This window comes from Pyrgilauda ruficollis, unplaced genomic scaffold (assembly GCF_017590135.1).
Source record: "Pyrgilauda ruficollis isolate IOZ18807 unplaced genomic scaffold, ASM1759013v1 scaffold185, whole genome shotgun sequence".
NCBI lineage: Eukaryota > Metazoa > Chordata > Aves > Passeriformes > Passeridae > Pyrgilauda > Pyrgilauda ruficollis.
Window position 1 is genome coordinate 410,774 of NW_024517540.1, and position 22,179 is coordinate 432,952.

At 58.6% G+C, this 22,179-nt stretch overlaps 2 protein-coding genes across 2 annotated transcripts; one reads left to right on the top strand and one right to left on the bottom strand.

The window, feature by feature from the left end:
* Positions 1-97: 97 nt before the first annotated feature.
* Positions 98-3,479, bottom strand: TTC24 (tetratricopeptide repeat domain 24; the record flags this gene model as incomplete). Its single annotated transcript, XM_041464883.1, has 10 exons — positions 98-209; positions 843-1,019; positions 1,245-1,377; positions 1,487-1,551; positions 1,647-1,717; positions 1,834-1,950; positions 2,068-2,189; positions 2,312-2,440; positions 2,520-2,732; positions 2,810-3,479. Coding segments are annotated over 10 exons (1,797 nt in total), but the record flags the coding sequence as incomplete, so codon positions are not given.
* A 1,579-nt stretch (positions 3,480-5,058) lies between these two features.
* IQGAP3 (IQ motif containing GTPase activating protein 3) lies at positions 5,059-20,268 on the top strand. The gene is made up of 38 exons (XM_041464927.1): positions 5,059-5,111; positions 5,838-5,925; positions 6,254-6,410; positions 6,689-6,766; positions 6,944-7,020; positions 7,159-7,226; positions 7,487-7,600; positions 8,565-8,759; positions 9,039-9,101; positions 9,367-9,530; positions 9,716-9,803; positions 9,948-10,111; positions 10,268-10,428; positions 10,675-10,799; positions 10,973-11,139; positions 11,320-11,410; positions 11,490-11,657; positions 12,186-12,328; positions 12,404-12,574; positions 12,855-12,938; positions 13,421-13,492; positions 14,048-14,117; positions 14,498-14,706; positions 14,899-15,051; positions 15,144-15,307; positions 15,451-15,675; positions 15,760-15,900; positions 16,361-16,445; positions 16,725-16,957; positions 17,046-17,178; positions 17,459-17,561; positions 17,707-17,851; positions 18,002-18,089; positions 18,706-18,918; positions 19,028-19,194; positions 19,351-19,452; positions 19,810-19,918; positions 20,155-20,268. The coding sequence occupies exons 1-38, from the start codon at positions 5,087-5,089 to the stop codon at positions 20,266-20,268; spliced, it is 4,917 nt and encodes a 1,638-aa protein (XP_041320861.1). The 5' UTR covers positions 5,059-5,086.
* Positions 20,269-22,179: the final 1,911 nt, after the last annotated feature.

Here is a 22,179-nt window from a genome sequence, read left to right on the forward strand (position 1 = left end):
CATACAAAGGATGGCAGAAACGGAGCTGGGTCAAAACCGTGTTGGCTCCACGGCCTGCCCCCCTCCCCTTCCTCCCCCCAGAAGCGGCGTTTCCCCGGTGTCCTCCTGCTCACACGAGGCTGCAGACGAGGGACAGAGTCCTGGTGCCCGTGCGGGGTCCCCGGCGGGACCAGCAGCCCGCAGCAGTGGCAGTGGGGTCATCGTCAAGGCTGCAAGGTCACGGAGGCATCACAGGGAGTGAGGGAGTCCAGCAGGATGCAAAATGGAATAATCAAATCACAGAGTCACAGACTGGTTTGGGTGGGAAGGGATCTTAAAGGCCATCTCACCCCACCCCCTGCCATGGGCACGGACACCTTCCACTGTCCCAGGTTGCTCCAAGCTCTGTCCAACCCGGCCTTGGACATTTCTAGGGATGGGGCAGCCACAGCTGCTCTGGGCAGCTCATGCCAGGGCCTCCCCACCCTCACCGCCAAGAATTCCTTCCCAATATCCTAGCTAACCCCGCCCTGTGGCAGTGGGAAGCCGTTCCCCCTTTTCTTGTCCCTTCAGGCCCTTGTCCCAAGTCCCTCTCCAGCTCTGTTGGAGCCCCTTTAAGCACTGGAAGGCAGGAGTGGGCAGGAGGTTCATACCAGGGTCCTGGAAACCACCCCTAGATCTGCTGCCCCATCCATAGGGCACGGTTTTGGTGTTGGCTATGAGGCACCAAAATCCCCAGCCCCTGTGACTTTTGGCTTGGGGTCGTGTCCATTCCAAGAAACAGCCCTGCTGGGGTCTCCACTCGTGAACCCTCCCCTCAGAGCCCAAACCTCCCTTGCCCACTCCCCCAAGCCATCACCTACCTCTCTGGAGGCCTTGGATGGAGGGTTTGGTGGTTTTGGTGCCCTGTGGGATGCAGTGTGAGACCCTCAGGCCTGGGCTCACTGGAGAAGCAATGTTCTGGTTGTCTGTGGTACTTACGGAGCTGGAGGCCAGCATAGGGCAGCTTGGCTGGGGGCAGGGGGCTGGTGGTCCTCATGCTGAGAGACAAGTGAACCTTGTGTGGGGGTTCTGGACAGCTCCCCTGTCACACTGTGACTGAACCCTCCCTAGGATCCAGCTGGAATGACCCCAGACGCAATCCCAGAATTATGTGTCTTTAAAAATCTCTGGATTTTCACCATTAAACAGGAGAGGTCCCTTGTGCTGCAGAGGTATTTGGGTGCCAGGGGCTGTACTGAGATGTCTCCCCCTTTCCCACCCACCTGTTAGCCTGGGGCTCACTGTGATACCCTGGAGCTGAGCTGGGACCATCGTCATCCTCCCCAGAGGTGCCCAGGAGGCCACTTGGGTTGCAAGGCTCCCACGTGAGACCACCAGTCAGGGCCACTCTTGTACCTCCAGGAAGGAAGGACAAACAGGCAAGAACACAGGCTGTGCCAAAGACTCAGCTCCATCAGGAGTTGAGTGGATGGCTCAACCCCACATTTAGTTTGCAGCCTCTCACCTGAATACCTGGGATGTGCTCCTGGGGTACGCCAGTACAGCTCGTCCTCAGCCTGGGCTTTCCCCCTGGAGGACATGGAGTGAAGGAAGGCTTGTCTCCTGTTTCATCTGGAAACACATTCCAGAGGAAGGAGAGAGAGGATGGCAGCTTTCTTACTCACACCTTGCTCCCCTGGAGCTGTGTCCTACTGGCACGGGGCACTGTGGAGCAAAACCGCAGCTGGCTGGGCTCCTGATGGGATTAACGTGTTAATCTGCCCAGCAAACTCAGGCACCTCTTGCCACAACCCCTACTGGGGTCCCAGTTCCCAGCCCTCCAGAGTGTGCCATGCCCTGGGAGATGCTCACCAGGGCTGGGCTGGGTGCCCAGCCCTCCTGGTAGGACAGGTGGCCGAGGTGGAGTCGGTGCTGGATGGCATCTGTGAGCTTGTGCACGACCCGTTTGTGGGCAGCTCTGGGGCTGTCCTGGGGTGGAGAGAACCCATATGTGTGATGGGCTAAGTGGGTGTGCCCCAGGGCTGAGGACAGTGCCTCACGATGCACGGGAGGGTCTGGCCCTGGGGATGCCCCATCATGCCTTACCTGACAGCGGGAAAGCAAAATCAGGGCCTCCTGATAGTGCCCGATGGCTTTCTGGGGGTCTCCCAAGTGGAAGCACGCTGCACCCAGCCCCTCGCACGCTTGCCACTGCCCCTGCAAGTCCCCTGGGAGGCAAAGGGCTGCGTTGGTCCCTGCACTGCTCAGCCGAGATCCCCGGCAGGCAGCATTACCCAGCTGAGTCCGCCTGGCTGCGGGATGCTGCCGGGGTGCCCGTGCCTCCCCTCACCCGAGTCCCGGAAGGCTTGCAGGGCGTGCAGGTAGCTCTCCGCGGCAGCCCCGTGCTTCCCGAGCTGGCTGCAGGCGTACGCCAGGTTCCCAAAGCTCTGCCCCTGAGCCCTGCGGTTCCCCAGAGCGCCTGGAATTGGGAACACAGGGCTCCATGCCGAGCTGGCACACCTGGCCAAGCCAAGAGGCAGAGACAGCGGTGCGAGTACCGTGCAGCGCGGCCGCACGCCGGTGCCAGCCCAGCGCGGGGCCGAAGCTGCGCAGGGCGTTGAGGGCAGCGCCCAGGTTCTGCAGCAGCGCAGCCTCCTGCTGCCGGTCCAGCTCCCCAGCGCACAGCCCCAGGGCCTGCTCGAAGCTCTCGGCAGCCAGGGAGAAGATGTGGAGCTGCGAGTAGCCGAGGCCGATGTCGTTGTAGAGTTTCCCTGGGGACAGAGAGGAAAAGCAGGCGTGGGAGCTGCTCCGCGGGGCCCTGAGAGTGGAGGGCGCGGCGCAGCGTTACCTCGCAGGGCCAGGTCGGGGATGGCCTCGCAGAGTGAGCGGCACCGGGCGAGCACCCCGGCGATCTCTGCCGCCCGGAACCGCCGGCTCTGCAGCATGGAGCCGCTCGCCCTGCTCAGAGCCACGGCCGCGGCCCCGGGGCTCTCCGCCGCCGCGTAGGCCTGTGCTGCATCCAGGAAACACCGCGCGGCCCGCGCCGGCTCCCGCATGCCCAGGTAGCAGCAGCCCATCTGCACGCAGGTCCCCGCTCGGCTGCCAGCCTCGGCAGCGCTGCCGTGGCCGGAGGCTTTCTCAAAACACTCCAGAGCCTTTGGAAAATCCTGGAGCCCTTCGTGAGCCGCCCCGACGCTGAAATAAAGGCTGCCCGAGTGGTCCCCGCTCTCCGCCTCTGAGGGTTGGGACTGGAGGAGGAACTCAAAGCCCTTCTTGGGCTTCCCAGTCTCCACGTAGGCAGCCCCCAGGTTGAAGGCACAAGCCCTGTGGAGCTGGGGGCTCACTGTGTCCCTGCAGAGGAGCAGGGCCTTCCTGAAGCACCCCACTGCCTCCTGCCCGGCGCCCAGGGCCAGTGCCCGGTGTCCGGCTCGTGTGAGGCCCTCGATCGCACCCACCCGCCCTGCCGCCTCATCCCCTCCCTCCTGAGCATCTGCCCTGGCCTCAGCCTTCTTCTTCTTCCGGCTCTTCTTGAAGCTGGCAGGGGCTGCGGGGGTGATGGTGATGGTGGGGGCAGAGGGGGCTGTGGGGTGTGTGGTGGCAGTGGGAGAAGAGGAGGCAGTGGGGTGTGTGGGGGCAGTGGGGGCAGAGGGGGCAGTGGGGTGTGTGGGGGCAGTGGGGGGTGTGGGGGCAGTGGGCTGCACTCCCAGGTCAGCAGCCTCTTCCAAATCCATGGGCAGGGGCAGCAGCCTGCCTGCAAGAGACAGAGGTGCTTAGCCAGCCAAGCCAGCACGGTCCAGGCAGTGAACACTTCAAACAAGCAGCATTATTTTATATTATTTATGGAAATTAGGGATGTCTTGTAGCCTGCTTGCTATTAAGTTTCAGGAAGGAAAAAGGCCTTTCCATGGAGGACCCCACAAGCCTTGGGGGCCACAAGAGAGGAAAGAGGTCACTGGGGGAGGAGGAGGGACACCACAGCATGGAGTGGGATGTTGCTGGGGTGCCTTTTTGGGAGGCAGAATAAGGAGTTGCACACACTTACTGTTTGCTCTTCAGGTGCAAAGGGTGCTGAGAGCAGGGAGCAGAGAGACAAGGCATCCCTGCCGCTGCAGGCACGGCTCTCTGCTGCAGGGATGGAGGATGTCTGAGGCGCCGCCGAGCTTGGGCTGCCTGGAAAGGTCCCTGGAGCAGGTCACAGCCCCTGGTGATGGACGGCCGGGTTCTGAGAGACGGGAGCGTGGCAGGCGGTGGCACAGGCTGGGACAAAGCCAGGCCTGTTCCTGGGAAAGCACATCCCACAATGGCCCCGCTGGCTCCGGTTTCATCCCTGTCACCAGGGTGGTGTGCAGTGCCATGGCAACTCACTGCAACAGTGCCAGTGTGAGCCCCGTGAGCGATAGATGGATGGGAAAACTGTGTGCTGGACAGGACAGCCATGTAATGGATGGCACAATTATCTCAACAGTTCGTGGCAGGTGCTGGGGGCTTGTTCCATGGGGGGCAGGTTCATGCTTTGGAGCAGGCTGATGGATGGGCTCAGAGCAGCGAGGGTACAGGGCACCCCAGGGCTGGGTGGCACGTCCTTGGTCTGGCACAGCGCTGAGCCCTCGACACGGCCGGTGGAGTCCTCCGGTCCTCGCCTGCCCCTGCACCCCAAGACCCCCCTGCAACCCGAGGCTCCCCTCGCTCTCTCGGTGTGTGTCACTTCCCACACCGCCGGTGCTCCCTGAGCTTCCCAGTGTGCGCCCCACGCTCTGCCTCCCTCGGTGTCCCGCGGTCCCAGTGCCGCCGCTCCGCGGTGCCCCGATGCTCCGGGGTCCCGCTGGCCCGGTGCCCCGAGGTGCCGGGGTCCCAGTGCCGCCACTCCCCGGTGCCCTGGGGTCCCTGTGTCCCGCCCCTCTGTCCCGGGGTCCCGCGGTGCCGGGGTCCCAGTGCCGCCACTCCCCGGTGCCCTGGGGTCCCTGTGTCCCGCCCCTCTGTCCCGGGGTCCCAGTGCCGCCACTCCCCGGTGCCCTGGGGTCCCTGTGTCCCGCGGTGCCGTGTCCCGCCCGGCAGCCCCCGCGCGGAGCCACGTGGGCGGCGGGAGATTCAAACCGCGGGCGGAGCCACCGGAGCCACCGCGGCCATGGAGGGAGCGGGGCCGGGGCGCTGTGAGTGACCGGCACCGGCACCGGGGGCTGCGGGCACGGCTGGGGGGCAGAAGGGTGAAGGGATGCAGCGGGACGGGAGGGGGACAAGTCTGGGGTGCAGCGAGCTGGGGGAGGACAGGTAAGGCTGGGGGGACAGGGGGTGTGAGGGGACAGGTAAGGCTGGGGGGACAGGGGGACGTGAAGGGGCAGGTGTGGGGTGCACAGCGGGACAGGGACCCTGGGTGTGCAGAGGGATGGGGGAGCGGTCAGATTTAGGGATGCAGGGGGTGGAGGGGGAGCAGGCAGTCTGCATGTGGGTAGAGGGATGGTGGTGGCAAGGTGCCAATCCTATGGGGACAAACTGGGGAAGGCATATTTTGAGGAATGGTTTTTTGGGAGGTGTGTTGGGTGCCTCCAGCACGAGCAGCAGTGTAAAAGGACCCCAAACCTGTGGCTGTGTTCCCCACCTCCTCCCCGGATGCTTGATCTGTGCCCTTCCCCACTCCAGTGCCAGCTCTGATGGCCGTTATTTGGAAAAAAGGGAAATTGGAAACTTTCCTCTTGCTGCCAGAAGGGCTGGGCTGGTGGCATGAACTGTGACGTTAGTGCCACTCCCACGAGGGCTGTGGGAGGCTACTGCACCCAAAGCCTGGCTCCCTTTCCCAAATCTTAGTTTCAGGAGCCATGGGGGCTTCAAAAAACCTCCCTGAGCAGGGGGCTCTGACGGGAGGCCCCCTTTCTGCCCAGGTGAGCGCCCGACTGCTGACGAGATGGACGAACAGAGGAGGCAGAATGTTGCCTACCAGTACCTGTGTCACCTGGAGGAAGCCAAGCGGTGGGGCTGCACTTGGGGAGATCCTCGAGCTCAGATTTGAGGGGAAAAGGGGTGTTAAGGGGAGGGACAGGGGAAGTGGGTGGGGAGTGGCTATAGTGCTGCAGAATGCTGCTGTGGCTTTATGGCTCCTCAAAGCTGGCTGGGGGGTTGTGTTTTTTGTAGGGGGACACTCAGCCCTACACCCAAACTGAAAACCACCCAGCAGCAATGCCTGAGGGCTGAGCTCCCCTGCCAGGGAGGATTTATTGGAATGGGGCTGGAGGGGGGAGATGTCCTTTGGGTGCTTTTCTCTGGGAGTCGGTGACATGCTCTGTCCCTGCCCTGCCAGCTGGATGGAGGCCTGTCTGGGTGAGGGGCTGCCGCCGCCCACGGAGCTGGAGGAGACCCTGCGCAATGGGGTTCTCCTGGCCAAGCTGGGCCACTGCTTTGCCCCTGCCATTGTCCCCCTGAAGAAGATCTACGACCCTGAACAGACACGGTACAAGGTAAGGCTGCGGCACCAGAGGGAAGGTGTAGTACCCTTTAGGGTGTAGCCCCAAACCTTCCCTTGCTGGTGAGTGCAGAGTGAGGAGGGACTTGGTGACAGCAGTCACTGAGGGACTGTTCTGTAGCAGGTGGCTGCAGTGGGGTCCCTGAGCTGGGGATCACAGGCATTGCCTCTGTCTTTGACCTCCTGCCTTGGCTGGGTTGCTCTGGGGGCAAGGGTGACCCCCAGGGATGGGAGAAAGTGGGGTTCAGCCTGACCTCAGCTCCTCTCTTCCAGACAGCTGGGCTTCACTTTCGGCACACGGATAACATCAACTACTGGCGTGATGCCATGAGCCACGTGGGGCTTCCCTCGGTAACACCTCCCCTCTGCTTTCCCCAGCCAAGGGACACACTGGCCTTTGCCTTGTGACAGTACTGGGGTGCTGGTATGGCAGGGGGGCTTTGTCTTTGCCCCCCACTCTCTGGCACCAGCGACCCTAGGGACCGTCTCAATACCATTGCCTCTGATGTGTCTCTGTCTTGGTGGCAGATCTTCCACCCAGAGACCACTGACATCTACGACAAGAAGAACATGCCCCGGGTGGTCTACTGCATCCATGCACTCAGGTGGGTGCCCTGGCCTGGCTCTCATGGAATGTGTTCATGCTCATGAGCCCTTTGGTGATGTCACCCATCAGCCTCGGGTGACACAGAAGCGTCAGGAGGGAGAAGCAGGTGATGTCACCATGTGGGTTTGTATTTCAGCTTCTACCTCTTCAAGCTGGGGCTGGCTCCTCCAATCCAGGACTTGTATGGGAAAGTGAACTTCACAGGTATGTGCAGGGAGACCTGGGCTGGACTTGCCAAGGGGGGTTTGCCACCGATGCTCTGGGGTCCCGTGGCATGAGGGGTGTGCAGAGTGAAAGTCTTGGATGCGTTTTGCCAAAGCAGCCTCAGGGATGCTCACCCCAGTGTGGGGTTTTTTTGCACCCCTCTTGGTGTGGCAGGGGAGTGGGAGCTCTGCTGCCTGCCCCTGCTCCAATACTGGGCTATGGGGCTGGTGCTGAGCAGTGCTGCCTCTGCTCTGCTCCAGAGGAGGAGATCAACAACATGAAGCGGGAGCTGGAGAAGTATGGGCTGCAGCTGCCTGCCTTCAGCAAGATTGGAGGCATTTTGGCCAACGAGCTCTCAGTGGATGAAGCAGCAGGTGATGGGTGCCTGGTGGGAAGCAGGGCTGGGTGTCAGCCCTTAGCAGGATCTTGGCTCAGCTGCTGAATGCCAAATTTGGAGCCAGCAAGCTGGGAGAGGGTGCCCTGGGAGGTGATGGTGGCCTGGGATGCAGTTGGAGGCACCTGGTTGTTCTTTTTCAGACCAGCACAAGGCTGCAGGTGCTGGCACAGCCATTGCTAGGCAGCAGCAACCTGAGTTCTGCATTCCCTGGGCTTGCTGTGAGACCTCCCAGGTGCTGGGGACTGCAGCTGGCCTTCTGAACAGGGCGGGTTCCCGCCTGTGGAATGTCTTGTCCCACTGCATGCAGGGATACAGCAGATGGTCCATCCTGCCCCTCCATGTCCCATCTCACCCCCTCCCTGCCTCACCCCCAGTCCACGCTGCGGTGCTGGCCATCAACGAGGCGGTGGAGCGGGGCGTGGTGGCGCAGACGATGGAGACCCTGCAGAACCCCCACGCCATGCTGGTGGGACTGCGCCAGGAGCTGGCAGGTGCCTACCAGGAGGTGCTGCACCAGGCCAAGCTGGAGAAGGGCAGCAATGCTAGAAACAGGGTGAGCAATGCACCACAGGGTGCTCTGGGGTGGCTGGGAGAGGAGCAGCCCCTTTGCTGATGGGCAGGTGGAGGGGGTCCCTTGGCCAGAGACCTACAGGGCTTGCTGGCTGAAATATGGCCTGGGAGCCCTTGTGCTGAGCAGAAGATGGGGAGATGATTCCTCTTTGGGGGCTAGTTCACCCAGAAATGAGCCCAGGCATCTGCAGGGGACCCCACTGTGCATGGTGGGGTGGGCTTGGGCAGAAAGCTCAAGCTGGGGAGTCCCTGTCCAGTACCCACAGGTGATCCCTGAAGGAGAGGACGTCTACGACTGGTGTCTGACCCAGGCTGAAATCCAAGGGAACATCAACAAAGTGAATGTCACCCCCTCCCTGCCTCACCCCCAGTCCACGCTGCGGTGCTGGCCATCAACGAGGCGGTGGAGCGGGGCGTGGTGGCGCAGACGATGGAGACCCTGCAGAACCCCCACGCCATGCTGGTGGGACTGCGCCAGGAGCTGGCAGGTGCCTACCAGGAGGTGCTGCACCAGGCCAAGCTGGAGAAGGGCAGCAATGCTAGAAACAAGGTGAGGAGGGCACAGGGTGCTCTGGGGTGGCTGGGAGAGGAGCAGCCCCTTTGCTGATGGGCAGGTGGAGGGGTCCCTTGGCCAGAGACCTACAGGGCTGGCTGGCTGAAATATGGCCTGGGAGCCCTTGTGCTGAGCAGAAGATGGGGAGATGATTCCTCTTTGGGGGCTAGTTCACCCAGAAATGAGCCCAGGCATCTGCAGGGGACCCCACTGTGCATGGTGGGGTGGGCTTGGGCAGAAAGCTCAAGCTGGGGAGTCCCTGTCCAGTACCCACAGGTGATCCCTGAAGGAGAGGACGTCTACGACTGGTGTCTGACCCAGGCTGAAATCCAAGGGAACATCAACAAAGTGAATGGTGAGCAAAGCTGGGCCTTCCCTCTGGGGGTTCTCCAGGGCTCATGGTGGGACCATGGTAGCCCTGGGCATGGGGAGAGTGGGGGGTGGAGCAGAAAGAAGCTGCTCTGGCCAGCCTCAGACCTAGTGGGAAGAAGGGCTGGGTGTGCATTTCCAAGGAGAAATTAAAGTGATGGGTATTCAGGCTTTAGCCATAGCTGCCTTTGCTCCCTGGAGCTGTGGGATGATTTACCTGCTCACCTCTGGGGTGAACTGGCCTCTTGTAGTGCGTGGGGCTCTGGAAGAGGTGGACAATGCCCTGGAGAGACAGGATGTGCTGGCACTGCACTGTGCACTGCAGGATCCCAGCCTGGCCCTGCGCTGCGTCCAGCGTGACAACCTCGAGCTCTACTTGGAGCAGCTCAGCACGGACCGGGAGGAGAAGGCACTGGTAGGGGCTGGCAGGAGCCTGGGGTGCAGGGTGCTGGTGCTGGGGAGCAGCCCATGGTCCCCAGGAAGAGGGAGGTCCCGTGGGCTGGGAGTTCCCAGCTTTCTGCCAGGGGTCTGAGCATGGCTGCTCTATCAGCACAAGCAGGGTGAGCTGTGAGAGCTGACACCCCTCTCTGCCTGTTGCAGGAACTGGGCTACCTGGAGCTGCTGGAGCAGGAGGAGCTGCAGGCAGGGATCCTCACAGCGAACCGGAGGGACGAGAAGGAGCGAGCCAGTGAGTGCCTGGGTGAACTTTTATTGCAGGTTCTGCTGCCCAGTGCATCCCAGGAGCTGGTGGGCCTGCTGGCAGCCTGGCCCCGAGACAGGGCACAGCCACCTCTTGTAGCCCCGCTGTGCCAGCCCCCTGTCTGTCCCTCAGTGCTGCAGGCTGTCAGCCGGATCAACGCTGCTGTCCGCCAAGGGGTGCCAGCCAAAACCTTGGAAGCTCTGATGGACCCTGCAGCCCAGCTGCCTGATGTGCATGCCCCTGCTGCCCCCCTGTACCAGCACCAGCTGGCCCTGCTGCAGAGCCAGCACCCACGGGTGAGAGACCCCAGGGATGGGCCGTGGGTGCCCTTGACAGTGTGGGGTGGTCCCTCTGCTGGGACTGGGGTGCTTCCTTTGCTGCTGCTTCCCCAGGGAAGCTGGGCCTGGAGGAGGAGGTTATGGGGGTTCATTGTCTCTACCTGCCCTGCGCAGGGCGAGTTGGCACAGGAGGAGTTGTTTGTGGCTGTGGAGATGCTCTCAGCTGTGGCACTGGTTAACCAAGCCCTGGATGCCAGGAACCCCAGCAGGCTCTGGAGCAGCCTGGTCAGCCCTGCCCTGGGCCTCTCAGGAGCTGAGGATGCAAATGCACAGCGGTGAGTTGGACTCTGTGTTAGGGGTTGGTATGAAGAAATCTCGTGGAAAGGGCTGGTAGGGGGCCTGGGCTTTTTGTGGGCTTGTTCCAGCAGCCTCCCTGTCCTGTGCCTTGCCTCTCCCCTCTGAAGAGCTGGGCAGCTGGCTCTGGCAGGTGCCCTCCTGCTCAGAATGCACCAAACCCTCCTTGGAATGCACTGAGCCCTGCTTGGAATTCTTCAGGTCATTGCCTTGTGTCTCTCCTGCAGGTACTTTGATGACTTGTTGCAGCTGAAAGGCCAGTTGAGGAAAGCAGGAGCTGAGTTCCTGAGTTGGAATGACATTCAGGACAGCATCAACAACACCAATTCATCAGTGCAGGATGAAAACGACCGTGAGTGCCCGCACGAGCTTTGGGCATGCAGGGGGTCGCAGATATCCTGGGAGGGAGGTTGCACTGGGATTCCAGCCCCAATAACACACCGGAGAATCTCACACCACCCTAGGCTGTGACTCCCCTGGAGACTGGGGGGGTTGAAAGGTGTGTCCTCCCTTCCCTCCCGGCAGGAGTCCGTGCGCTCCGGCTGCTCGACGAGGCGCTGCTGCAGGAGGACCCTGAGGAGACGCTGGCGGCGCTGCTGCTGCTGCCTGGAGATGCCCTGCCCGACATCGCCCCTCCCTGCGCCCTGCACTACCACCGTGTCCTGTCCCGGGCACGGAGGCACAAAGTCCAGGTGGGGTGGGGGTCGTCAGCTGTGGAGAACCTCCATGGCAGCACGGTATCCCCCCTGGATGCAGGGTACCCTGCCTTGGTCACAAGACTGTGAAGTATTCCCCCTCCCCACCCTAGCAATGCAGCAGGTGCTCAGAGGGGGCTGCCCAGCTCACTAGAGCCCATCTCCCCCATCTCACAGGCCACGGAGGACAGCGGAGCTGCTCTTTGCTGGGAAGAAATCCAGGAAGGGGTCTGCCAGGCCAACCAGGACACAGTGGCAGCCAGGAGGAGTGAGTGCTCTCCCCACGTGGGTGCTGCTGGAGGTCAGGGAACAAGAAGGGGCTGATGTGAGCCCCTCTGCTCCCACAGTGGCTCTGGGCATAGCTGCCATCAACCAGGCCATCAAGGAAGGGAAGGCATCACAGACACTGAGGGTGCTGTGCAACCCTGACGTGGCCCTGCATGGGGTGGTGAATGCCTGTGCTGATACCTACCAGGAGCAGCTGGCAGCTCTGATGGCCACCAAGAAACCAGCAGGTAAAACCCTGGGGGCTGCAAAACCTCCCCCACCCTGGGAGCCTGGGGTGCACCCCTGGCCAGGGTGTTCAGGGGGAGCAGCACTCTCCAGCAGCTCCTGTGGTTGTGTTCGAGGGTCCCCAGGACGAGGGAAGAGATGAGAATCTTGACTCCATGTTTCAGAAGGCTGATTAATTATATTATATTATATTAAAATGCTATACTAAAACTATACTAAAAAGAATAGAGAGAAAGGATCCATCAAAAAGCTAGAAAAGAAAGGAATGGAATGAATAATAAAAACCCGTGACTGCTCAGAGAGTCAACACAGCTGGGCCATGGTTGGTCATTAAATAGAAACAATCCACCTGGACCAATCAAAGATGCACCTGTTGGTAAACAACCTCCAGACCACATTCCACAGCCATCAGAGAGTTATTGTTTACATTTCTTTTCTGAGGCTTCTCAGCTAGAATAGGAGAAAAATCCCAGCAATAGATTTTCATAAAAATATCATGGTGGCAAGCTCCCATCCATCCCGGCACGCAGGGAGCACGAAGCCATCCTGGATCCGGCACAGGCTGCTGGATGGTGCCGAGTACTACCTGAACCTGCAGACCTTGGAGGGCAGCTGGCAGTGCCCACGCGACGGCAGCTTCAACACCACGCACCTGAGCCGGGAGGAGATCCAGGTATGGGCAGCGTGGGCTGGCTGGGCACCGCTGGCATGGCTGGGGCTGAGCTGGTGCTGCCTCGTGTCCTTGCAGTCGGTCATCACCCGAGTGACGCTGGCCCACGAGCGGGAGCGCCTGTGGGCATCCAGGGTGGCCTTGGTGGTGAGGCTGCAGGCGCGGCTCCGCGGCTTCCTCGTTCGCCGGCAGCTCGCGGCACGGCGGCACGTCCTGCGGGAGCAGAGGCCAGCTGCCATCAGGATCCAGGTGACACAGCCAGCACCCGTCCCTCCTCTCGGCACAGCGACACAGACCGAGGGCAGCCGCTCGCAGCACCTTCTGGCAGGTCTGGGGAGGGCCAGCGCTTGCTGGTCTGTGGTTTTACTGCCAGGACCCCTGAGGTGCTGCAGAGAGCAGTGAGGGGCTTGTTTCCCTCACAGTGGCTGCTTTCCTCTTTCCCCATGCTGTGTTATTCTCTTTCCTCGTGTGCTCCCTGAAAAACCAATGGAGCCACAGTGACCTCACTCAGGTGTCTTCTTGTGCCCAGGCTTGTTGGAGGGGGTACAGGCAGCGCAAAGCTTACCTGGACAGGCTGCACTACCTGAAATCCAACACAGAGGCTGCAATCAAGGTTTGGAAGATTCTTTCTTCAGTCTTTGTTCCCATGTTGGGCATTGTCACTTGCTTGTTCAGCTTGCGAGGGTGGCATGTACCCCTGCCTGGTGCAGAGGAGCTGGGGGGATTGTGGCAGCTGGGCCAGGGCAGTGTGAGTGGACAGGGGAGAAAAAGCATAGAATAGTATTGTTACCATGGGCTCACTGAGGCTGGAAAAGCCCTTGAAGATCACTCAGTCCATCTGTTCCCTCAGCACTGCCAAGTCCACCACAAACCATGTCCTCAAGTGCCACATCCCTATGGGTGTTAAATCTCTCCTGGGATGGGGAACTCACCACTTTGCTGGGCAGCCTGTGCCAATGCCTGACCACCCCTTCTATGAAGACATTTTCCTTAATATCAACCTAAACCTCCCCTAGAAGTCCTCATGATTTTTCCCCTCCACCCTTTGGCCAAGCAAGTCCTTCCAGAATCCAAATATTTGAACATCTCTCCCAGATCCAGGCAGCTGTGAGGATGTGGCAGGCACAGAGGAAGTACCAGGAGAGGCTGCGCTACTTCAGGCAGAATGTAAGTGATGGGATGGGAGTCAAACAGCTCCTGAGACCGTGTTGGTGGGGGTGTAGGGGGATGATCTGGAGCAGTTGGATCCCTGTCCCCGAGTGCTCTCAGTGCAGCTGGAAGAGCTGATTTATCCTGGCTGGGGGACAGATAGGAAGGAAAGGTACCTGGTGGGCCCGGAAGCCAAACCCTCTGGTTTTGTAAAGTGTGAGGAGAGCAAAACCACTCCAGTTCCATCAAAAGAACAATGACTTCAAGATGCCCATTAAGAGAGGATGGAAATTTTTTTGGGGAAAAGGGGGAGGGAGGTGTCAGCTGTGGGAAGTGAAGTTGCACCCTGGAGTTGCTGCAGCTTCTGATATACGGTGAGTGGAGGGGAATGACCACTGAGAAGGGTAGAATCCCAAAATCTCTCCTGTACTGTAGAGACCCTCATCCCAGGCCTTAATACATTCCTGGCAGTGGGACCAGGCAGCGAGGTGCTTGTCCAGCTCTCCTTCACTCCCCACATGTGTTAGGAACACTATGGAAAAACATCTCCCACTCCCTTGTTTGTCTTGGCAGATTAAAGCTGTAATTAAAATCCAGGCTTTTGTGCGAGCCAACAAGGCCCGTGGGGATTACAGGATGCTGGGTAAGTGCGTGCCTGCTCATTGCTGCTCTGAAGTGTGATGGCTAATTGGGAAGGGGACTCTGCCTCTTCCCTTGCTGGCCCAGCACAGTGGGGAAGCAGTTATGAGCAGGCTGCTGGTGGCCCCTTGACAAGGACAGGAGTGACAGAGCCTTGGTGGTCCTTGCTCATCAGCCCTGGGGCTGCCCTTCTGCCCCCAAAAGCTTCCTGGAGGCTGTTGCACAGTGTGGCCGTGTGCTGTCCCGTGTCTGGTGCTGCAAGAAGATGCTTTTTGGGGAGGAGGATGGGATGTCTGAGTGAATGCTGGGGGTCTGAGGGTCTGCAGTGGGGGTGGCCACTGCAGTGGGGGCAATTATTCATGGCTTTACTGTGCATTGCTGCAGTCCACACCAAGAGTCCACCCCTGGGCATCGTGCGGCGCTTCATCCACCTGCTGGAGCAGAGCCAGCACGATTTCTGGGAGGAGTCGGAGGTGCTGCGGCTGCAGGAGGAGGTGGTGAAGAGGATCCGTGCCAGCCGGCAGCTGGAGAGCGACCTGGACCTCATGGACATCAAGATTGGGCTGCTGGTCAAGAACAGGATCACACTGCAGGTAGAGAGAGGGGGAGGACTTGGCTACCTCATGCCGTCCTGCCCTCGGCGGCATCGCAGCTTGGATTTGTCTGTGCTTCACTTCTTAAGCATTTGAAGGGGTCAGGGAGCACTGGGGTGCCTCTGGCTTTCCCAGAAACTGGTCAGAATGCCAGAGCCTTAGGCAGACCCCTGTGCTTCTCTCCCACCACAGGAGGTGGTGTCCCACTGCAAGAAGCTGACCAAGAAGAACAAGGAGCAGCTCTCAGAGATGATGTCCATGGACAAGCAGAAGGGGCTCAAGACGCTCAGCAAGGAGAAGAGGCAGAAGCTGGAGGCCTATCAGCACCTCTTCTACCTGCTGCAGGTGGGGCTGGGGGGCTCTGCTGTGTCCCCACAGCTTGGGGGGCAGTGCAGGGACCTGACCCCTGGCTAGCTTGGTGTCCCTCCTCCCTGCAGACACAGCCAGTGTACTTGGCCAGGCTGATCTTCCAGATGCCCCAGAACAAGTCCACCAAATTCATGGAGTCGGTGATCTTTACGCTTTACAACTACGCTTCCAACCCACGGGAGGCTTATCTGCTGCTGCAGCTCTTCAGAGTGGCACTGCAGGAGGAGATCAGGTGGGTGTCCTGGTGTGGGAACGGGCCCAGGGAAAGGCTGAACTGCATCAGCTTGGATGCTGTTATCTCTGCTGCCTCCTGCTTGGAGAACACACAAACACTGGTCCAACCCCTCGTCCCACCTGCCCCATCTCTGTCCCCAGGTCCAAGGTGGACCACGTTCATGACATCCTGACGGGCAATGCCACGGTGATCCGCCTGGTGGTCAGCTTCTACCGCAACGTGCGTGGGCAGAACGCCCTGCGGCACATCCTGGCTGGCCCCGTGCAGGAGGTGCTGCAGGACAAGACCCTCAGCATCCACACGGACCCCGTGGACATCTACAAGGCGTGGATCAACCAGACTGAGTCACAGAGTGGGCACAGAAGGTCAGACCCTGGGTAAGAAGGCTTGGCTTGGCCACAGGGTGATGGGCATTGGGATGGTGATGGGGTCCTGTGCTCCCTTCACAGCAAGCTGCCCTATGAGGTCAGCCCTGAGCAGGCTCTCAGCCACCCCGAGGTCCAGAGGAGGCTGGACATTTCCATCCGCAATCTCCTGGCAGTAACAGACAAGTTTGTCTCTGCCATCACCTCTTCTGTGGACAAGATCCCGTGAGTATTCCCATGGTTTCTGTGCATACTCCAGGAGTGCTCTTGGCTCTAAGGTGTCTCCAGCAAGGCCTTAGAAAGGAGGTTGGGTTATGGGGAGCTTCCTGGCCCCTTTGCTGCTGCAGGACTGAGTTACTGCACTGTCAGCAAGGGGAACCCCAAATATCAGCAGCGCCTCATGGGCTGGCTTGTTTTTCTGCTCCATTCCTGGGCAGTTTACTGCTGACATTGAGATGGATGCCAGCTTTGTGGTCATCTCAGAGGATGAAGGCCTCCTCCAGAGATGCCTGGGCTGGCAGCAGGGTGGGAGAGGGAGCTGAGGGGTGCTGTAGCTGCGAGTCCTACCTGTGGGCTTCTCCATCACCCCAGGGCTGGGGGCTTGCTGCTTCTTGGATGATGGGTATAGCACTGGGTCATCAGGGTGGACCCACATGCTGATGGTCCTCTCCCTACCTCTCCTCAGCTATGGGATGCGCTACATGGCCAAAATCCTGAGGATGTCCTTGGTTGAGAAATTCCCCAAGGCCCCAGCAGAGGAGGTTGATAAGGTACCGTGGGGCTGGGGCACCTGCATGGTTTGGTGAGGTTCAGCTGTGTCTGTACATGAAGGGCCACAAAAGGTCAGGTCCTCTCGACTTACAAACACCTCCAAGTCAACATTTTCCTTGAGCCACTAAGGAAATGCCAAGAGTGGGATCTTCCCCTGCACTGCCATCTCTTCCAGGAGGGTCCTCCCATGTGGAGCAAGGATGAAACATCCTCCCCTGCTGAGGTGTCACCTCCTTGGGCCCTAACCCAACTGCTCCCCAGCCTGTCTCATGTCCTAGATCGTGGGGAACCTGCTCTACTACCGCTTCATGAACCCGGCAGTGGTGGCCCCCGATGGCTTTGACATCGTGGACATGTCTGCCGGGGTGGCCCTGCGCCCCGAGCAGCGCCGCAGCCTGGGCTCCATCGCCAAGGTGCTGCAGCACGCCGCCGCCCGCAAGGCCTTCCAGGGGGACAGTGCCCACCTCTGCGGGCTCAACCAGTACCTGGAGCACACCCACAGCAAGTTCAGGTGGGCCCCAGCATGGTGATGGGGTGGGAGGGTGGCTTAGGAGCCCGTGGCAGGGGTTTGGGGTGACCAAAGGGGTCCCTCCCTGCAGGAGGTTCATCTCTGCTGCCTGCTGCGTCCCTGAGCCTGAGGAGAGGTTTGACATGGATGAGTACTCAGAGATGGTGGCAGTGGCCAAACCAGTCATCTACATCACCGTGGGGGAGCTCATCAACACGCACAAGGTCAGGGCACAAAGCTCATGGCAAGCTCTGTTTCCTCTACTCCCACCCCCTGGGCTTTCTGCTGAGTTTCCTCCCATTCTTCTGTATTCCACCCCTGGCACAACTTCCCTCTTCCTGACCCTTTTTTCTCTTCTAAGCAAGGAAATAACCTAGATTCTGCAGGTTTGTCCTTTTGCAAACCTCGTATCTTCTCCATCCCCTCGTGGGTGTGAAGGGTGGCTCTCCCTCACTCTCCATTTGCATCCCCCTTTGCCACTGATTCATCCCTTGCACTGTCCAGCTCCTGCTCGAGCACCAGGACTCCATCACAGCACACCACAGTGACCCCCTGCACGAGCTCCTGGAGGATCTTGATGAGCTTCCTACAGTCCAGTCCCTGGTTGGTAGGTTGGATTCTGGGAGCCGATGGGAGCAGGGTGGACGTGGCCACACTTTCCTTGCACAAAGCTTGAGCTGGATTGCTTTGGGCATGGGAAGCCAGCCCTCTAGAGCCCAACACAGCTAGCAGGGCTCTCTGTGCCCTCACAGGGGAGAGTGTTGCCAGCCTGGGAGACAGTGATGCTGAGCAGGTGCTCTCCCAGCTCAGCAGAACAGAGATCTCCCTCACCCTCACCAACAAGCTGGTGCCAGTGGCCAGCAGCGAGGAGAGTGACACGAGGAGCCTGCTGCTGAGGTGAGGATGGGCTCTGTGGGCAGCAGGAGGGTTCTGGGGGTGTTGGAAGGGTACTGGGGGCTGGGATGCTCAGGGTGGGCAAGAAACCTGAATATTGTGTGGAGGGTGATGGTCTGGAGCAGATGCCTGACATCTCCCTCTGGTCTCTAGCACCAAGCAGATGCTGGTGGATTTGATCCAGTGCCAACCAGGAGATTCCCTCCCAGAAATCCTGTGGACACCAGCCTCAGAGCATGAGGTGAGGTGTGTGAGGCTGCTGCTAGGGATGAACTGAAAATCCTTGTGGGCAAACGGCAAAAAAGTTCTCAGCAAAAAGCTGCCCTGCTCGTCTCAGAGGTTTGGCCACTGCTCCTGCGACCCAGCAGTGCCTGGACTCTGGTTTTCAGAAAAGTCACCTGTTCTGGGCCAGGAGGGACCCACATCAAAGTGTGGTGAAGGAGTTCTATAGTAAATTCAAGGCGACCCCCGTGGCAGGGAGAAATGATGCATCTGACTCCATTGTATCAGAAGGCTAATTAATTACTTTATTATACTATATTAGACTATATTACACTACATCTAAACTGAAACTGCACAAGCACTCAACTGCACAAAATCTTGTGACTGTCTGCTGACCGACCATCAGGACACAGTTTTCAGAGTTTGGTCAAGAAAAAACAAAGCACTATCACTCTGGGTAAACAATCTCCATATTGCATTCTACTTTGGCACAACACAGGTGCAGCAAATGAGATAAGAATTGTTTTGATCATTCTTTTCTCTGCTTCTGTCAGGTTCAGAGAACGTGAATCCTACAGAGTTCGGTTGCTCCATCTCTGTACCCCATTCCAGCTGTGTTCCCTTCTCGTCCCTAGGAAGCTGCCCATGAGCACCTGGTGTGCCAGCGAGCTCTGCGGGATGCCCAGCCCTCTGCCCAGCTGAGGCGCCACCCCTCCCTGGCTGCCAACAGCCAGCTCTCCATGGAGGAGAAGAAGCGCAAGGTCATCCGCAACCTGCGGCGCTTGGAGAGCCTGGGGCTGCTGGACTCTGCCAACCAGTACCAGCAGCTCATTGATGAGTTGGCCAAGGTGTGCTGGGGGATGTGAGTTGGGGATCACCCCTAAACCCCCAGAGGTCCTGCTCTGGTAAAGCTCCTCATGACATGTGTTGGTTTTCTGGCACTGCTGTTTCCTCCAGGACATCCGGAACCAGCGGCGCCACCGGCAGCAGCGCCGCAGGGAGCTCCTGAAGCTGAGGCACACCCTGGAGGGCCTCGATGCCAAGACTCTGTTTTATGAGGAGCAAATTGATTATTACAACCAGTACATCAAGACCTGCCTTGACAACTTGGCAGCCAGCAACAAGTGCGGTTCCTTACCAAAAATCAGTAATTTAAAAAAAAAACCACGTTATTTGGTTTCATTGCTCTCTGGTTGTTGCGAGTCCTGGAGATGTTGGGAATCCAAGGGGTCACAGATGACTGGAGATGAGTTCTCAGAATGTGGTCCCTTCTCTTGCAGGGGCAGTGGGAAGAGCAAGAAGCTGCCATCTCTGCACTACACAGCAGCCCAGCTGTGGGAGAAGGGAGTGCTGCTGGAGATCCAGGACCTGCCACCCAGCCAGTGCGTAACCCTGCTCCAGGGAGGAGCTCCTGCTTGGGGTTATTCAGTGCAGGGCCAGGAGTTGGACTTGATGATCCTTCTGGGTCCCTTCTGACTCAGGATATTCCATGATTCTATGAAACTTGGGCAGGTAGAGGAAAACAACTGAAGAGGAGGATGCATGTGGGCCACTGTTGTCCTGCCATGTGGGGCAAGTTGTTTTGTGTAGGAGAATGCAGGAAAGTTGGGATTTGCAGTGGGGTTTGGGCTGTGGGTCTGGCTGCTGTGCTGAGGGGGTGCACTGGGTGGGTGACCTGGTCCTTGGCTGTGTTAAAGCTGTGAAGCCCCTTTTGGTAGTGAGTGGCTCTCTCTTCTCAGGCTCAGGAACGTGGTTTTCGACATCATCCCCTGCGAGGAATCAGGCAGGTTCCAGGTGAAAGCCAAGTTCATGGGCATCGACATGGAGCACTTCCAGCTGCACTACCAGGTGGGGAGCCTGTCCTGCAGCTGCTGGGGCTCAGAGAGATGGGGCAGCTGGGTATGTGGGGGCCGGGTGGTGTCCCCACACCTGCAGCTCTCGTGGGGACTTGGGGCCTGTGTGGAGCCCTGCCTTGAGCTGTGCAGCTCCCACTGTGCTGTGTCCCAGCTCCCCGTGCCTGGCTGGGCACCCAGGAGGGCTTCCCTGGCTGGGCACAGTGGCAGTGGCAGTCCCCTCTCCCACAGGACCTGCTGCAGCTGCAGTACGAGGGTGTAGCAGTCATGAAGATGTTCGATAAGGCCAAGGTCAATGTCAACCTGCTCATCTTCCTCCTCAACAAGAAGTTCTTCAAGAAGTAACAGGGTCAGGGGTGGGGCTAGAGGGAAGGGGAGCGATGGAAACCTGCCAAAGAGACCTCAGGGCTGGTGGTCCCAGGGCAGGGGAGCTGCTGCTGGCCATGGAGCTTTCCTGCATGGATGCAGTGTGCTTGAGCATCTGCAGCCAGCAGTGCCTGACTGGGGAACACAGGGCCCAGCCCCAGCCCTGGGCACCCCGAGCTTGGTACTGAACCAGTGCCCAACCTCCCTGCAGGAGGATGCAGCTGCCAAAGCTTTCACGGCATGTGTTGCTTTTAAAATCTGTTTTATCTGGGTATTTTGGCTGTTTAATTCCTGTGTTGCCAACAGCCAGCTGCCCACTCTGTATTTCTGGACACTACACAGCTTTTACTGATATAATAAAGGTATCTAATTTATCTATATCTATATATCTATCTATATCTATATGTATTTATATATTTCTTCCTCATACTAAGGCTTGGGAAATGTCAGAATCAGTCTTTTTATGGAGAGGAAGGGAGAAGCCAGAACAGAGAGGCAATAACTGCTTGTGAAGACACCTGTGAGCTCTTCTCTAGTACATTGAGGTGCAACAGAAGAATTTTGATTTTAAAGATGAATTTCACTGCTCTTCAGCCAGGCTGTGAAACACAAGAGAGAGGCTCAGTGTCACTGCTGTCCTGTGGATGTTTTGAGGGACTGGAGCAGGGACCACATCTCTGGACCACACTGGTGCCTGGCACCTGCTGTGGAACAACCCCACAGCAGCACCTCAGCAGGGACGGTGATGTCTCTGTCCCCTCTTGATTTGCTCTGGTGTTTAATCAGTTTTCAAGAGTGGGACAATGACTCTGTTTGGCCATGGCTGCATTTAAAACACTTTGTCTCCACGTGAGCTCCTCCAGCCCCTTCCATGGGATGGGAAGGGAGCTGCTGGCAGTCCCAACCTGCTCCCACCCCTCTCCTTCAGGCACGGCAGCAGCAGGTCCCAAAGCTGCTCTGCAGAGGAAGTTTTTTGGGGGATTGGAGTAGGAATCTCCCTCGCTGCTCAGTAACTGCCATGGGACCTTGAGGCAGCTCAGGGGTACCTGATCTATTGGCACTTCAGGCTCTGTCTTGTCTTTGGAAAGTGATGTTTGTTTGTGAGGTTTTTATGTGTTTTTTTATTTCCCTCCTCTCACAGAAATGCCTCAAACTATGCTTTTTTTATCCTCATCCGTGCTGGATTCCTGCTGTGCTGCCTCTGCTTGTTTACTCTAAATAAAGATGTATCAGAAAACGCAGAATTTCTCTGGATGATCATTTCCCTGTGCTCCTCAGCTGCCTCTCCCCTTGCTTACCAAGGTGTTTGAGGCTGGTGACATTCCTACAGCCCCTCATTCCCAAGGCAAGGAGCCCCCTCAGCTCCTGGCCAGGGACACAGGGAGCAGCTCCTCACAGCAGTGCAGTCAGGTGCTGAGGCACCAACTCAGCTCTTGCACAGGGAATTTAGGCCACTTTCAGACACACTTAATTCTTAAATAAATACTATGATTACGTCTCCTAAAGACTATGATTATATCTCTACAGGAATGAAGTGGGATCAAGCTGCAGCACTTTTCTGTGTTTAAAATAGGACCAGGCTGCCATTAACCTGTTGGATGCTGCACCATCTGCAGGGACAGGATCCTGGGGAAGTTGCTGCTGCACATTACCCATCACCACATGGGTTTTTATCTTCTAGTTGCCATATTTGTTTATTTTTTCCCTTCCTTGCCTTCAGAGGAGGATCCAGCATGTCTCTGGCTGTGGCTCAGTGTGGTTTGTTGCTGCCAGCCACTGGCTTTGCACCAGCAGCATTTGGCACGCTGAAACCCTTTTTTTGGGGGGGCTTTGAGGATGGAGGGGAAGCCTGAGGTAAAGAACTCCACCTAATAAAATAGTCCCAACTAT

Bases quoted from the DNA above. Each gene is read 5' to 3' on its own strand.
- IQGAP3 (XM_041464927.1), top strand. From the start codon at position 5,087: ATGGAGGGAGCGGGGCCGGGGCGCT. The intron at 14,707-14,898 runs GTAGAGAGAGGG...CTCCCACCACAG, and splicing joins AGAACAGGATCACACTGCAG to GAGGTGGTGTCCCACTGCAA. The intron at 15,901-16,360 runs GTGAGTATTCCC...ACCTCTCCTCAG, and splicing joins TCTTCTGTGGACAAGATCCC to CTATGGGATGCGCTACATGG.